The 16,992-nt window shown below is 45.2% G+C and overlaps 2 protein-coding genes across 8 annotated transcripts; one reads left to right on the top strand and one right to left on the bottom strand.

Moving 5' to 3' along the window:
• Positions 1-2,819: 2,819 nt before the first annotated feature.
• On the bottom strand, positions 2,820-9,601 carry NECAP1 (NECAP endocytosis associated 1). The gene is made up of 8 exons (XM_017830155.1): positions 9,413-9,601; positions 7,990-8,090; positions 7,744-7,848; positions 7,264-7,345; positions 6,781-6,889; positions 6,511-6,697; positions 5,237-5,330; positions 2,820-5,123 (listed from the first exon to the last, which is right to left on the bottom strand). Exons 1-8 carry the CDS (start codon positions 9,508-9,510, stop codon positions 5,075-5,077), a joined length of 825 nt encoding a protein of 274 aa, XP_017685644.1. The 5' UTR covers positions 9,511-9,601; the 3' UTR covers positions 2,820-5,074.
• Positions 9,602-9,760: 159 nt separating this feature from the next.
• On the top strand, positions 9,761-16,647 carry C3AR1 (complement component 3a receptor 1). 7 transcript variants are annotated; one of them, XM_017830128.1, is made up of 3 exons: positions 9,761-10,048; positions 13,180-13,319; positions 15,147-16,647. In XM_017830128.1, exon 3 carries the CDS (start codon positions 15,154-15,156, stop codon positions 16,261-16,263), a length of 1,110 nt encoding a protein of 369 aa, XP_017685617.1. In that variant the 5' UTR covers positions 9,761-10,048; positions 13,180-13,319; positions 15,147-15,153; the 3' UTR covers positions 16,264-16,647. The 7 variants fall into 7 exon arrangements, with proteins under 7 accessions (XP_017685617.1, XP_017685615.1, XP_017685616.1 ...); XM_017830126.1 differs by having other exon boundaries at positions 11,171-13,319; XM_017830127.1 differs by having other exon boundaries at positions 9,761-10,752; positions 13,259-13,319.
• Positions 16,648-16,992: the final 345 nt, after the last annotated feature.

Genomic DNA, 16,992 nt, shown 5'->3' with positions numbered 1-16,992 from the left:
GATGGCAGCACACTGTCACAGGTGAGACTGAACTTCCAATGCCCGATCTCGGATGAGGCTTGCAGACCAGGCTAGGAGGGCAGGGGAGCACCACACATCCCTAAAACACAAGGCTCAGCACAAAGGCGGCAAGTTACAGGCGGCTTCCTCCTTTACGGAATGTCTCTTCAGACTGCTTCAAGGACTAAAAAGCCAGTCTACTAAGCAAGCCAGATGCTTCTGTCCCAGGGCTCGGGAGTCGCTGTTCTACAATGCCTAGGAAAGAAAAGGGAAAGCAGGCTATTGCAAGTTACCTGGCTGGCCTGCCCCAAACACAAGTGATGCAGTAAGATCCCAAAAGTGACAGCTGGAAAACGTGGCTCTGCTCAGGAGCCACTATAACGACCAGCTATTGCTGACTGATGGATTTTTCCCATGCTCAGCTTCAAGGAATGTCTGTCAGAGTCCGAACTCTGGATGGGGCAAAATTAAGCTACCAAACTAGAAGGGCACTGCATCCTGCAATGTGCTTTTCCTTTTCCTGTGAGCATGGACAAAGATATTAACTTGGAAGAAAGAGACCAACCAATAACCACCTCTAGAGTGAGAGTTTATTGTTCATGTAATGCAATGAGCACTCAACAGATTGCCTAGACCTTGAGGCATTATGTGTGTTAACCACCTAGGCCCCAGGGCTCCGCTTCTATGCGTTACCAGCCCAGCTGTTCTCCCTCCTAGTACTTTGTAGATTTATGCTGATTTAACAGCTTGAGTTCAGATTCAGATCCTCTTTCCTCATTACCAATGCTCAGGAAGACTTTGGGGTTTTTGGTTTCCTGTTTGGTTCTTATTTGGAAGAACAAGTCTTCCTCTCCATTTCTTCAGGAGTCCACACACAGCATCAAGGCTTTGTGAAGTCTAGAGTCTGAAATTCACACGGCTGTGGTAGGAACAGTTGCTGCATGACTGTGAGACATAAGTCATAGAATGTAGAACATAATTAATGGGAGAAGGGGGTAGGAAACACTCACATCCCACCTCAACTTTCACAAAAGAAACAACCAAAAACCAGATGAAACTGAGATCATCTCTTTGACATTTCTTTCCTATTTGCTACAGTCTGCCTCTTGATTGGCACAAACTTTTCTGCCCCTTTGACTAGTCCCTCTCAGACTGATGGCAGGTCTTCCCAAAAGCCTAAGGAAATCAGCTGATCTACTACGTAAAACATAAATGTTCAGGGGATATTGCTCAGTTTGATCTGCTGATACATAAGGGCCTGACCTTGATCCTTTACGTAGACAAGACTATTGTCTGCAGTATCAGAAACTGTAGTTCTCAAGCAGCCTGCTTATTGGCTTCTGCTACATTAGAAGAAACCACTGGTAATGGGAAGTACAGAAAGATGGAAGAATTCAGCTGGTCCAGCCACAGGCCAGGCCAAGTAATTTCACTAGTAACTTACCAGGGAGAAAAGATACGGGTACTGGGAAGATTTCCAGAGGGGACTAAACTCTCCCCAATGAACTGTTTCCCAATCCTCTATGCTTCTTTATGCATAAACAGGAGTATATCCCTGCAGTTCCCTTAGGTGCACCTCACCTGAAAATCCTCCTGCTCTGGAGAAATACCCTTTTAAGCTTTTTAATCCTTTTTGCTTCAAGTACCTACTGAAAAGTCAGAGAAACTTCACCATAGCTTGTGGGCATGATGCTTCACCTTCCACCTGCCAGGATGCATACAACATTCCACCAAAACAGGGTCACAGCTCTGCTCCTAGATCTGAAAAAAATGTAATTTTTTTTTTTTTTCAGCCACCACAGATGCTAGAATATTTGACAATTCAAACAACCAACTTCAAAGGTTAAGACTTCTCATCTTTACCCAGGCCATAAGACTTCTGTTGTACTTTCAACACAGCCATATGCACAGCTTTGCTGTCTGGTAGAGGAACACTGAGCAAGCATGGCTGCACAAGATAACAGCTGTAAGCAGGCTTGATAGAAGAACATCAGGGCCCTGAGCATATTCCTCACCTTCTGGCAGATTAGCTGCCTGGACTCAGGTCCAGCTTAAGTAATAGAGGTGTCTGGCTTTGAGAAACCTTAGCAAAGGTGGCCTGCAGGCTTATCACAGCTAAGGGTCTCATGCTTGATCCCTGCCTGAGCTAGAGCAGCCATGCCCACAACTGGCCACATACCCTGCTGATCTAAACCCTCACCCTGACGGGCTCTGATCTTTGTGCTCAAGTACTGCAGGACTGCTCCTTTGTTGGTGAGGCCACTGCCCCTGCCTGCCCTGCTGTGACTCAGCTCCCAGTTTGCTCTCTCTTTCCAAGCAGCCTGCCCTTGCTGCTCCTGACAAAGCTCACCTTGCTCACCTCTGCAGTCAGCAGAGACTGCTTCCCATCTACCAGCTTGGCAAGAATAATTTCTGAAAGTATCTGCAGGCTGTAAAAGCCTCTAATGTCTGAAATGCTAAATGTCAGGGCAACTAAGTTTTCTCACTTGTAGTTTTATCCACACTCTTATCAAGCATCATATGCACCTACAGTCAGGCCTGTTTCTATGTTGTTGATTTGTGTTTGGTGTTGTGTGGTGTTTTACCCCATTTGGAACAGCCATGTCATTTCTGTGTCCTTCTTCCACACTCCTCCCTCTTTGTCCAGACAGAATGTCCTGAACCCATTCATTCCTGAGGTTGCTCTTGTCCAGTCTGCAGGCCATAGCACATATTCAGAAGGGTAAGTAGGCTACAAGGATCTTGCTGGAGTCATGACGACTTTCAATCTAGAGGCTTCCAAAGCAACAACAATTTGACAACTCAGAAGATTCATGACACTCTTTTCCCCAATATTACTTGTTTAATTACCATTTGCACCAGTACATCTTATGCTTTATATACATATATCTTTAATTTTTGCTTCTTCAGCTTTTCAATACATAATATATTATCTCCAGAATACTAAGACAATACAGAAGAGGCTCCTAGTTAGTTGTTAATTGGTGCCATGAACTTCCTTGGTTGGGGAATCGATACATAGTTGAAATGACAGGACCTCACTAGGATTTGAGCAAACAAAAGACGACAAAACAAAAAGCCAACCAGCAGAGTCCATGACTTCACTGGCAGACTATAGCCATCCACAAGTTCAGGAGGCAGGAAGTTGAAGTGCAGTGAGACTGCAGGAGTGACTATGAAGGCAAGGGGAAACACCAAGGGAGCAAGAGAATCAGGATTAAACGACTACTTAAAATACATCCAACAGCAGTCTGGTCCCCACTTCCACAAGTGGAACTGCAGCAGCTTTAGAGCTATTCCAATAATGTTGCTTCCCAGAGGGATGGTCTAAGTGAAACTTTGTCTCCGAAATGCCCTCAGTGTAATAAGAAGACAAAAATGAAAAGAGACCCTTCGGCCAGTACAAGGTGCATACATCTAACTACTCTTTTAAAAGCCTCACAAGAAAATTTTTGCCCAAAGGCGAAAGTTTACTTGTGGAGGTGTGCTAGAGACACAAAAGTGTTGCTGTGTTGAGTGTTCAAAACAGGAAGAAGCCTTCCAATGAAGCACCAAAACCCTAGTGTTCCAGTAACTGGGTACAGCTGTCCAAGAGTCACTGAGATCACCTTCCCAGCTAGTGTTTTGGCTTATGAGCCAGCATGAAGGGGAGCCAGCATTGTGAGGTTTTCAGCCTGCTCTGCAAGCTTTGCCCAGAGTAATCACAGACTTACACCCCAGATCACATTCATACATTGAAGATGAAATAGCATCCACATCAAGGGGCCTCGGGGAGCTCTCCCAAAGAGAAAAGCAGAGAGTAAAGGGCCCTTTATCTTCTTTCTAACCCCCTAAACCACACAGAAAATAGAGGGGGCTTGGAGCACATTAAAAATTTAAGAAAAAAATCCAAGTTCCAATAACCAGCTCACATCTCTACAAAGTTAGCCCCAGAAGAAAAGCTATAAGAAGGAATACAGGTGGGAGAATTTTGCTGCCAATTCTCAAGATTGGGCCTACTATACATTTCTTATCCAAATGGCAAGCGTGAGCTGAAAAGAGGAAGAAGACTGTCCTTCACCACAAAATAATGCACTGTCCCACCGTAATTCCTACTGTGGCACGGATATGCAATACTTGTAACACAGTGCCAAGTCACATACAAGGCCAGGGCTCAGGACAGTGATGCAGGAACATGAAATGCTAAATGGTGGGAATTATCTGGTTGTCATCTAGTGCAAGTAACTACCAAATTATAACAACCAGCCTTTTTTTTTTTTTAAAGCTATTTCCAGTTAAAACAGCTCAGTGACAGTGAGGCCTTTGCACGGGGAGAAAGGAGTTAAAATGAGCTAAGTTGTTCCAGCGAACCTGCAAGCCAAATAAGGAGCCTGGAGACGGTGCCCACCAAGGAGCTACAGCGCAGTGGCAGCAGGTCTGCCCAAGGACTTGGGTGACACCTCCCACAAGAGCACAAGAAGATCAAGCACTACCAAGAACTGCACCAAAGACAGCAAGTAGTAGTGTGTGCAGGGGGAGGTTCACTCCTCACCACAGATGTAACTAATCCAACAGGGTTTCGTGTTGAGACAAGAAGTATCTCCTTACATGTTTCATTTACCAGCTGCAGCCAAATGTAGCTGTCCTCAGCACTGCAAGCTGCAAAGATTGGAGTCACTATTGAAAACAGCCACAAAAAGCAACAGCCTAACCAGAGAAAATTTAGAGGACAAGGAACTCGGGGGCACCTATCAGCCTACTCCTGTACCCACCTTCTTTAGGATTCTTGCTTTCCCTGTATGGAAAGACAGGGAAAAAGAGCTAGGATGTACCATTTAATGGCCAAGTAGGTGGAAGAGATAAGGCTACCTCTCTCCTCCTTGTCCATCTTGGGAGGAGTCAGTATGTTCTCTTTTGGTTCAGTGGGATCAAAAATAGTAAGTTTTTACTGAAGTGAAGGTCTGGTTTAAAAATGAAAGATTGTCCAAATTTGTTTTTGATTGAAGTCTAGAGAGGTTTGTGGCCCCTCTGATCCCATTTGGTGCCTCTAGTGCCTCTTGGTCATCAGTTTGCCCCATTCCACTGCTTTGATCATTCAGAACTGGACCCAGTTGGACTGCTGAGGAGCCTGATTGGGAACAGCGCTGCAATAAAGAAAGGAGAGTCAAATGGGCAGATCTAATAAGACTTCTTAACTTATGGTTCTTCCAGTGCCCATTAGGACACTACCCTTCTTGTGTTCCCTTCATCAGTTTACCTGGATGCAGTGCTGAAGTCTCCCCAGAGGTCTGTGGTAGCTGGTACTGGTGCCTTGGATGCAGATGCAGGAGCATCTAAGTCTAAGAGAATATCTATGGGAGGAGAGAAGGAAAAAAAAATATCAAGCTAATCAAGAAGAAAACCCCACAGGCATTTAAACTGTCACCTTTAACAAAGTCCTGGATGCAGGGGCAGAAAATCTTAAAGGACTCCAGCTGTCCTTCCAGAAGAAGGAAGTTACTTTTCAAGGGGTTTGTTGTAACAGCATCACCTTTTACTGAACGTGCACAGAGACTCCAGCTCACACTCCAAGGGTACATCAAACTTTTCGGTCTCCACTTAGCACACCAACTGGCAGATTTGTGACTTATTACCTCTCCCAGTAGACATAAGGCTCAGCAATCATAACAGATGCCAAACAGACATCACCTTAACACTAAAAACCATGCTCTGGAACAACACAAGATCTATTCAGAAGCTTGTGGTTTCTTCTCACTCAAACCTGTGTACAGCACTGCTAAAGTCTCTGCCTTCACGAGGGTATCATCAGCTCTCCAGACACCTCTGCATGGTCACATTTTTAGTAAGAGGTCACACTTTTAGTACAGCCTCCAGAAGACTGCAGTGACCTCTCTGTTATAGAATCACAGGATGGCTTAGGTTGGAAGGGACCTTCAAAGCTCATCCAGTTCAACTGCCGTGCCATGAGCCAATGACACCTTTCACTAAATCAGGTTGCTCAAAGCCCTCCCCGATCTGGCCTCTGAAATCTTCCAATGAACGGCTACCCACAGCTTTTCTGGGCAACCTGTCACAGGGTCTCACTATCCTCACTGTAAAGAATTTATTCCTGATATCCAATCTAAATCTACCCTCCTTCAGTTTAAGCTTTTACCCCTTGTCCTGTCACTACAGGTCCTGGTAAAAAGTCTTCATCTTTCTTACAAGATTCCTTTATATATTGAAAGGCCACAATGAGGTCTCCCCAGAACCTTGTCCTCTCCAGGCTGAACAACTCCAACCCTCTCAGCCTTTCTTCACAGGAAAGGTGTTCCAGCCTTCTGACCATTTCCACAGCCTTCCTCAGGACCCAGGTTAACAAACCCATGTCTTTCTTGCACTGGGGCACCAGAGCTGCCAAAGAGAGCAGGGACACACCATGTCTCACAGGGCACTGCTGGCACGAGGCTGAACATGGGTTTGCTGCAGCGGATCTCAGCTCTCTCTAAGCACCTACCGGTGCCTGATCACTTGCTCTGTGCTAATGTTTACCTGCACCGCTCGCATTACTGGATTTCTGCACAGGTGGTGGTGTGACGTGGTTGGCAATGGCTGTGGAAGAAGGGGGAGGAATAGGAGGGACTGCAATTTTGCCTCCTGGTGGGGGTGGCAGCAGGCTTAGGCCACCTGATCCAGACGCACGGGGCTTGGCTGCTCCTCCTTTCTTTGTCGTCATGTTCTGTATAAAAAAAAAAAGGACATGTAAGAAGAGTCTCCACTGGCACATCCAGAGAAAGAAGCAGAGTAAACTGGTCTGCTTACCCCAATGTTTAGTTTGATAGTCTGCCCTTCCTTAAATCCTAAATCTAATTTGGGACGTGTGTCAGCTTCCTGGGACTCCTTGGAGATCTCAGTCTCCTGCTTCACCCACCTAAAAAGAAGAGAGGAAGACATGAAACCCTGTGGCAAAAGGGAGCAGGATTTCAGAAAAATGTGTTTCTCTCCCTATCCAACTAAACTACTTTGCCTTGTCAAACCTGCTGCCTCCCTACTCCCACTGTAGTACAGCAAAAAGTTGTGACCACCACAAACCCAAAAAACTGTGTAACACTGCACCTGGAGCATCACAGGACCTAAGCTTAAGACTTACAGATCCGACCCTGCTGGCAGCACACTCAAGTGTCCCTTGCTAGAGCAGGGCTTCAGGACCATCCCAGGGAAGCCTACACTGAATGACCATGCACCACCACCCGCCACGTTCTACAGGCTAGAGGAAAAACAGCATTCCAGAAAAACACAACTCACTTGAAGTGATCCTGCAAAGAGACGTTGAAGTCAAAGGCATCACCACGATCCGTGAAGCCAATGCCTATAAAAGCACTTCGTCCTAGCAAGGAGATAGGAGGAGTCATTGGAGGTGCCCTGCAAATGGGCCCTTGTATTCAATCGCTCCAAAATCCTTCTGCTTCTCCTAAATCACTCTGTGCTACCTCCCTCCAACACAGCTGCAGCTGGACACCAGCTGCTCACTGTTCCTAGCCTTCAGGATACACCCTTCTTCCCATGGGGCACACTCAGAAACCAAACGTTCCTTCCCAGCCCCTGGGCTCTGTACAATGTAAAGAACCTCCTCTGTTTATCTCAGCTTCTGACTCCTCCAGGCACACTCCCCAGCCTTGCCAGCACTCCCAAAACAGTTCCAATCCACCTGGCAAACACCCAGCTCCACCAGGATAAGTCTCCTCCACCCCTAGCACTTAGCACATACATTGTCCCTCAACTCACCAGTCCCATCCTGAATTCGAATGACGAAGTAGCGGCTGGAATCTGCCACAGTCTCTACTGCAATGCCAGGGTACTGATCTATGGGAGCCTGGGCAAAGAGTTCTCCTGCAGACAAAGAATCAAGTGTTAAGGAGAGCAACCTCTTGCTAAATGTGGCCAGGGCTGCCACACAGCTCTGAGCAGGCTCACAAGCAGCACAGTAGCAATCATAGTTGCAGTCTTGCCAAGGCATAGCCTTTGCCTTACCTGAAACCTTATCCTCCAGTTTTATGTAAGCAGTTTTGCCTTTGGAGGTGACACGAAGCCGTCCTGTCCAGTCTGGATGGTCCAGCTTCCAGTCAGATGCCCTGAAAGGACAAGCAGCTGATCACGGACCATAGAGAACCCTTCTACTTCTGCCCAAACATCTCAGAAGAAGTCTCTGCTCCCAAACTTTCAGCACCTGAAACTGCCTCACTCCACTTCCCTCCCCAAACAACACATTGGGTCTCAGTTCCTCTCTGTTGCTGCCAATCAACACATGACTTTGACTGGCCTCTCTGGGTAAAGGGAAATAGACACAGTCCAAAGAATATCAACTCTCTACATTCATAAGCCTATAGAAGAGGGGAGACGGAAGCCCAGAAACTCTCTTGAACAGGAAATCCACAAGTGACTAATAAGTGACTTGTGAGCATCAGGAAGACCCCAATAATTAATTATTAGCATGCTGAAAAGCCACACCGTTATTCTACCCTACTGTTGCAAACTAATATGAAGTACTTCTGAACCTGTAGGTACCTGGCTTACACCAGATAAAACATCATACGTTCTGACTAGCCCATCAAACTCTTTACCACAGTCTTGTGAAGGAAAAAAAAAAAAAAGGAAAGAGAGAAAAAAACCCGCCGAGTGAATCATAGAATATTCTGAGTTGGAAGGGACCCACAAGGATCATAGAGTTCAACTCTCAGCACAGGACATCCCCAAGAATCACGGCATGTGCCTGAAAGCATTGTCCAAACAACACTTGAACTCTGGCAGACTTGGTGCTGTAAAATCTACAGGATTTTACAACTGTAAACAAACATCCGTGGCACCAACAGTCTGTCAAGTTCAGGGAGTACACAAATCCCCTTCTCTAGCAGGCCTGCGGTCACAGCTTTTAAAACCGCACGCTACTGCTTTCGGCTAATCAGAGACGGCATTTCTACCTGCTAGTCCTGCAGCCTCTTAAAAATCACGCAGAACAACTCTTGCCTTCCTCCCCGCTGCTGCCAGAGCGAACAGGCCAAAGCCAACGCGCCGTTAGAGCACATCAGTCACATCCCCGCTGACCGAGCAAACCCGGAGCGACGGTCCGCTCTGCCTGGAACAGCAAGGTGCTCAGGCGGCCTCACCTCCTGCACCTGATTGACAAAGCAGCCCCTGCTCCTCCACAGCACCGAGCGCACGCGTCTGCTTTCGGGCGCTGACCACCTCCAACCAGAGGCAACCCGAGGCGGCGGGTCCCCCCGGGCTGCGGCCGGCGGGGGCTCAGGGAACGGGCCAGACCTCCTCGCGGCCGCGGGACACGGCTCCCCAGGGCCTCGCCCGGGGCCCTGGCTGCCCTGCGGCCAGGGGCTGGGCCGGGCCGCGCCGAGCCGAGCCGAGCCGGGGCGATCTCGGGCGCCGCCGCTCGCTGCCTCACCTGTATCCGCGGTTGGAGGTGCGAGGCGGGATGCGGTAAACGTTGACATCGGGCTTCACGCAGAGAACGGACTCGTACTCCAACTCGGCCGCCGCCATCTCGGCCACGAACCCCGGCGAGAAGCAAGCCGCGGTAGCCTAATGACCAGCTGTACTGCCCACCGCCATCTTTGATGAGGGCAGACACCGCCTGGGGGCGCGGGGGCGGCAGGGCGGGACGCGAGCAACGTCAGAGAAGCGGAGGGAGCCATCTTGGATCCTGGCATCGGGGCCCAGGGGCGGGAGGGCGCCATCTTGGAGCCGCCTCTGACACAGCAGCGGGGCCTGGCGCCATCTTGGAACCTGGCAGGTCCCGCGCCGGGGCTGGCGCGGCCATGTTTGCTTGGGGCGCCGTCCCCAGGGATGGCCGGAGGAGCGGGATTGTGTGTGGCGCCACACGGACATCGACCTGCTTGTGGGTTCCCCGGGGGCTGCTTCCCTGCAGCCGTGGGCCAGACTTGGGGCTTTGAGTGAACATGGACTTTCTGTGGTGCTGGGATCGGGTGTCTTTTTGGTAAAACGGCAAACCAAGAGAAAACGTGGCACAAAACGCTACAGGTTTTGCTGCTGGAAGTGATGAAAATGCCAGCTACCAAAGGTTAATTTCAGGAGTGTGGCTTCCCCAAAAATGTGACGAAAATAAGAGTGTAAATACTATTTTATTTATCGATTTAGTTAAGACTAACAGTGATGCTGACATCTCAAGGGTCATAAAAATTAACAATTTGCCCAGGAATTTCCAGGAAATGAGGAGGGGGTTGTGAAGCGGAGTACTGCCTAATTGTCGCAAAAATACGGAATATGTAAAAATTCTCTTAAGAAAGGATGTTCTTTGATGTTTGATCTTTGTATACTTTCAAGCCTAATCAACAACAAGAGAGATTTAATCTGTGAAACCCAGGGCAGCTAACAAGCAAGCTCTAAGTGATGTCCAGGTGCTAGAAAGACAAATTACTTGTGACTAGAATTACCTTGTTAGGGCTCGACATGTTTCAATAACCTCACACCTCAGGGGAGGTTAACAAAGCTTGGGGGAGAAGGATGTACCTCTGATAGTGGACACAATGCAGAATTTATGGGCCACAAGGACATTTGGCAAGAACTGCCAAGATAAGGAAGAAACTAATACAGACAACTCGGCAACTGTGTTGGATCAGCTTGCGCAGGAGCCGGTAGGAATACATGGCACCCACACTCAATGCAGATACATGTGTAAGAGGCAGCTCAGCCTCCCTCCTTGCACTGTGCCAGTGTTAAACTGCTTGTCAGACTGCAGAATTGAGGTGAAGACATCAATGAGAGGTAAACCTTGCAGAAGAACTTAAAGAAAGCCTGTAAAACAGTACAGAATTACACTTCCCTAGTATAGTAGCTTAGCAATCTGTGGTGTAACGTCTTTGAGGGCCGGGGGTTTAGTGCATTTCTTATAAATATTTTTATAGTCTTCTATGGACTCATCTAATTTTTTTAAAACTTATTTATATTCTAGTTACCTGTGTCATCCCTGGAGTTATGAATCTGATTGTGTAATATGAAAAAATGTAAATTTTTGTTTTCAAATAAGAATTCGTGTCTCTCATACTGTCACCTGTCTCTTTTCCTAGGTGAACCTATTTAGGTTCTCATCTATTTAGCTTGTCCACCAAAAGAAGCCATTCCCAGCAATGGCTGTCTAGTCATAATTTTCTTCATTATTTTTGATTCTATAATTCTTTTTAAGATCGGGGACTACTACAGCATTCATTGTTCAAGAAGCAATTACATTTACCTTTTGGACTGAGTTGTGTGTTGATATGATTTTTCAGAGAACATCCTGCAGTGACTGCTAAGTTTTTTCTTTGAGTTCTAATAACTCATCTGGAGTACATCCCTCTGTGTGTATAGTTACAGTTGCCTTTCCAAGTTCAGTGATTCACAATTAGCAATACTAAATTTTACCTACCTCTTTACTGTGCTGTCATTCAGTGTGCTACAGTTCTCCTATGGTCCTTCTAGGATGAGCGAGTGGCAAAGGGCCAGCTGTTGTAAGGCATGTGAGAAAAAATGCGCAAGCAGCACCAGGACTCCAGGAATACACCTCACATCCATTTCCATTGAGACTTAACCAGCAGAGAACATAACATTCTTTTGCCTGGTTCAAACAGGCATCTCTGGACCAAGAAATTATAAAGCACTTCTGATAAAAGCTAAACGTTTTAATTTTTTTTACCTTTTTTTTTTTTTTTTTAAGAATTCAGCAGTGAGGTTGAAATCTTGAAGTAGAACATATTTAAAATCAGACTATGAAAGCAATGAAGGATCCATATTTTTCCCACACAGAAATTTTCAATGAACAAAAAACAAGGAACAGCAGAAATCTTGGATGGAACTCCACAATGTGCAATTATGTGAGGTGTGCAAGTAGGGTAAAATGCACTGTTCATGCCAATCTGTAGGTAGCCTCATAATAAACCATGCAAAAGAATCATTTGGGCTTTTGCTTTGCCTATTTAAGAAAAAATAAGGCATTGCCCAGGAACCTACTTCATTGTACCCAACATTTGGAATTTTCCTTTTCTGCGCAGAAGGTACAGGGGAAACCAGTCTCACAAAATTACTCTTTAGATAACTTAAGAATTATGAGCATTTTTACAAAACAGACCATATAATATTTCAAATGATGTTTCTTTCACTGAAAAAACTGACCCAAACACTCATCCAGTACTGAGATCCTGTTATTGTGAAGGGCTATTTTTTGATTATGTAGGTTTTATGTTGGTACCAGTTTTGCCAGGCTTTGTTCCCTACTTGGTGTCCAAAGCTTGTGCTTACCTGAGCTTACTCAACACTGCAAAGAAATGCCCTGGAGTCATTCAGTGAATTTTTTAAAGAGGGAAATATGGGGAGTACCAGGGCAACCCCGTGGGTACTTCATGTTACTGGAGAGTCCCTAAATGCACAGTTGTGAGGAGGAAAGCAAGTACTTAGCAAGGCCTGGCCACCAGACGACTGCAGTGTGCCTTCTAGAGATACAGGTGACAGAACTTTGCTCTGTCGTGGTTTCTTTTCCAGACCAAAACCAAAACACTGAGGCTGATTCTTGAATGTCTGGGCTTTGTCATTTCTGCTAGCAGTCTTGATTTGCCAAATTGTGAGGGGCAATCTCTTGCCCTAGAGATCTTTTGTTCTTATCGTCTTGCCACATTTTGTGCAATCAGCATTTCAGTTAACCACTTCTAACTTTCTGTCAGTCAAGTTCCTTCTTAAAAAATAGAGTTTAAATACCCTGAAATGTAAAAGTCCGATTAAAATCCCTTTGACATGACCAGTCATGGTTTGCTGAATACAATGTTCTAAGATGTCTCAAGATGGGACAGAAGCTGATCTGGATTGATAAGAATCCTAGAAAAATGGGATTAACTAGGTGAATATGCTGAACTCATAAAACATGGAAGTGGCTACAAGACAACAGGTCAGACATTTGACAGTGACATGGCAGAGTTTGGAATTATGAATTATATCAAATGTCAGTACTATGTCAACAGGCAAGATGTCATTCAGTTGTCTTATGGAAACTCTAGTGAAGTATAGGTCTGTGCACATTATTCCTTTGCGTTCTCTTAATGTTTTATTTAGGCTACTATTTTATTTTGACAGTATCAGGATAACTTCTTTTGGTTTGACTGTTTATTTAAAGAGCAGATGATATCTAAAACTTTAAATATGAATCATTCTAAGCCTTTCCATCAGGGCGAAAGAACACACTTGGCACACACATACAGGAAACAACAAGCGGTTCCTAAAATGTCATGTGAGTTTCTTTTTTCAGTAACTCCAGGGACAGGACTGATGGTACTTGCTCCCTGACACACTGAAATAACTTCACTCAGGTAAGTATCATAAGCTGCTTTCCTCTTCTACTTGCAATTTATTCACTCCTGAAAACCTCTCTCTCTCCTCCAGTTCCCTCTTCCATTTTTGAACAACATTTCAGCCCTTTTAGCACTCTTGAAAACATAGAGTGGGCAGTATCTTTGTGTTGATTCATCTCTCCATTTACTTTGGAATACGACTTGCATTACTGTCTTTACAGCATTCCTTGATTCCCTATCCCCTTCGCACCATTTTCTGTAACTATATGAGGAGGCAACAAGATTCAGCTGTTGCAGCACTGTTCTCCAGCGGTCCCTGTAAAAGTCACTTTTGCATGTATCAGCAAGACCACAGGAAATGGAACAAACGTGCTAGAATTTTAAATTAAGACTCCAGCTTTAAGTTAAGTTTTCCAGAGACTTCTTTCATAGCTTTTCTTGCAGGTCACCCTCATCTAAAACTTCTTAGCAGTTATTACCAAAAACTGGTAAATTACAATCTAATTTTCTTCCTGGTGAAGCAGTTCTAACACTTGTGCATCGCTCCACATTTAGACTATATGTTATGCAAGAAAGAGATGGATGATTTGAATTTAATTTTTTTAATAATATTGATATTTAGTCCTGCACAAAACAGTCCCTGACCGTCATTTAAGTACTGGCATAACAGAGGTAAAAAGAGGGTCAGTTATGTTATTCATGTCTTCTCAGTTGCTTCTGCAGGCTGTATTCAGCTCTTAACTATGCAGCTTCCTTGCATTTTAGTACCATTTTAGGGACCTTTCAGCAACACAACTTCTTTCATTGATTCAGCAAGGATTTAGTTAACAGGCATTTTATAGACAAATCTATTAATACCTAAAGGATGAAGATCGGGCACTTTTTCTCAGTTCTATCTTGGCTTTGCTAGTTTTCCTTTCCTTTCTAATTTTACTAATATCTAAGTCCAAGGTTAATTGAGCAATTAACATTGTTCCTCTACTATTCTCATAGTTTTAACATTTCACTTAAGTATGTGGTAGCTCAGCTTCATTGTCTTGCAATAAGGCACCTCTTATATCTAAAATGGCTGAAGAACCTTACTGCTATTACTCTGTATTTTCATTTTTATTTCTACAAATAAATCTCTGTTCTTCTTAAGCCATTCATTTCTTGCCTTTCATAGAACCTTAACCATTAATTTCTTGCCTTTCTCCTCATCAAGACTAGCTTTCCAAGGAACCAGCAGACAGGTCAGAATACAAGCAAGGGAGAAGGAAGTGGTTACCGAGACTTCCCTAAAATACCCCTTAGCCCTTAAATACCCCTTAGCAACAGAGTTGCTGTCTTCTGTGTTCTATTTATGATGTCCAGAAAGCAGAGCAGGGTTATTTCATAAAGACAAGCACCGCTTTCTTAGCCTGGATGTATTTCACTGGTTATGCCTGAGGAAGTCACTCGTTTTAAAGGGAACAGGACTTAAAAACACGGATGTCCCTTTCTGAGAAGTGTAATCAAAGCAGGAAGGCAATAGGAAACACCTGGGGACAGCATGGCCATGTGAACAGAGAGCACCACTTTGGAGACTAAAAAGAACCAGATATCAAAGGGGGTGACAGAGATAAGAGAATGTAAATGCATACAGCTGTTTGAATAGTGGGGCTTATGTAGCTTAGCCACTACGAGAATGATGAAGGTGTACAATGGTCACATTAGTAAGCCTTTAGCACAAACTTGTATAGACCAATGCCTTTGTATCCTCACAGCTCTGTGCTGTCACCTGACTCAGGATGCTTCATGAAAGATTAAGAGAAGAATTTGGGGAGGAGAATGGGAATTGCTACTAATTTCCTCTCTGTTTTATAGCTGCAGAATGCCTCAGCTCCTGGGCAATAGCAGTTCAGAGGAACAGGCTGCTGTATATTATGCATCGGTATCAATTGTCTCCATTGCTATCTTCACCATCGTTTTCATCACAGGTGTCCCAGGCAATGGATTGGTAATCTGGGTAGCTGGTCTGAAAATGAAAAGGTCTGTGAACACTGTGTGGTTCCTAAACCTTGCTGTGGCTGATATCATGTGCTGCTTGTCCTTGCCATTTTTCATTGTTCACCTGGCCCTCCATGAACACTGGCCGTATGGTTGGTTCCTCTGCAAAGTCATTCCATCAGTCATAATCTTCACCATGTTTGCCAGTGTCTTCCTACTCGTGGCCATCAGCATCGACCGGTGCCTCCTTGTCATGAAACCTGTCTGGTGTCAAAACCATCGAACAGTGAAATTTATATCGCTAATATGCGGTGGCATTTGGATCCTGGCCTTCATTTTCTGCTGTCCTGTCTTCTACTACCGTAAGACAAGCACTTACGATGGCAAAACTGAGTGTGGGTACAGTTTTGGAGACGATCAGGTGCTAGATTATATAAATGAGTCTGTAAATGAGTCATGGGAAGAATACTCACCTCTAGCCTACAACGGTAACGACTTGTTGGGAAATACCTATGAGGGTGATTATTCTGTACCCCTTGCCTTAGTGGTAATAAATGTCACTAGGGCTGTCTTCGGCTTTGTGCTCCCCTTTGGCATAATGGCAGTTTGCTACGTCCTTATCGTTTTCAGAACTCGCGCAAATCAGTTTAGCAAACCGCACAACAGGATGCTGCGAACAATTGTGCTCGTGGTAGCTGCGTTCTTCACCTGCTGGGCTCCATACCATGTAGTTGGGATTCTCTCCCTTGTACCTAGTCTTAGAACAGGTCCGACGGAATCACTGATCCTGTGGGATCACCTTTCTACAGCACTTGCCTATGCCAACAGCTGCATCAACCCCCTGCTCTATGTTTTTGTGGGACGGGACTTCAGGGCAAAGGTACGTCAATCAGTGCAAGCAATCTTGGAAGGTGCCTTGAGTGATGAACTCTCATGTTCAACCCTTCACAGAAGCCAGACTTCAGCAGAGAAGAATATTAGCAGCACAGTGTAATGCAGGACTTCCTCTCACCATTGCAGAAAGACCAAGCTATGGCCCTGCACATCAATCACTGTTTAACAGCTGTTTTTGCTCTAACACATTTCATTAGCCTGCAACTCCACACCCAGGACACTGTATGGTTCAGATCATGACAAGTAACCCCTTTACATCCTACTCTAGAGATGGGAAGTTGGAAGTACCAAGAGTGAGGGAAGACTGGTGAAGCAGAAGAGAGAGAATTTTAAACCCTAAAGAAGAAAGCAGGGCTGCAGAATGTGGTGGGATCATGTAGCTGAACCTCTGAATTGAGATGTTATTTTATTTCCATATGTCTGTGTTCTACATCTCCTGTCTCTGATAAACTGCAGATAAAACTCACTTTGATGTCTCTCCTCAGAATGTGATCACATCTTTCCTCTCCTTTGTCTCTACTTGGGGCCTGAGGTGTGTGGGGGACTATCTGAAGATTCCCCTAGAGGGTAATGTTGCATTCCTTTACAGCCCTGTGTTAGAGCAGCATTTGCCCCAGGCAGCTGCATTGAACTGACTGGGAAATACATCACTGTAACTCGTCCAATGCACATGCAGTACCTATGTTCATTAACATGTGCACGCTCACTGCCTCCGCAACACTCTCTCCACCACCAGAGTCCCAAATATTCCTTTTAGGAAGTAGTTTGAGATTATCCAAATGTACCTCCTGCATTTCAAGATGGCACATGTGCAGAATTTAAATAGCTG

The sequence above is a fragment of the Lepidothrix coronata genome, unplaced genomic scaffold, assembly GCF_001604755.1.
Source record: "Lepidothrix coronata isolate B3197 unplaced genomic scaffold, Lepidothrix_coronata-1.0 Scaffold174, whole genome shotgun sequence".
In the NCBI taxonomy this organism is placed as follows: Eukaryota; Metazoa; Chordata; class Aves; order Passeriformes; family Pipridae; genus Lepidothrix; species Lepidothrix coronata.
This window is presented reverse-complemented; position numbering and strand designations above follow the sequence as displayed.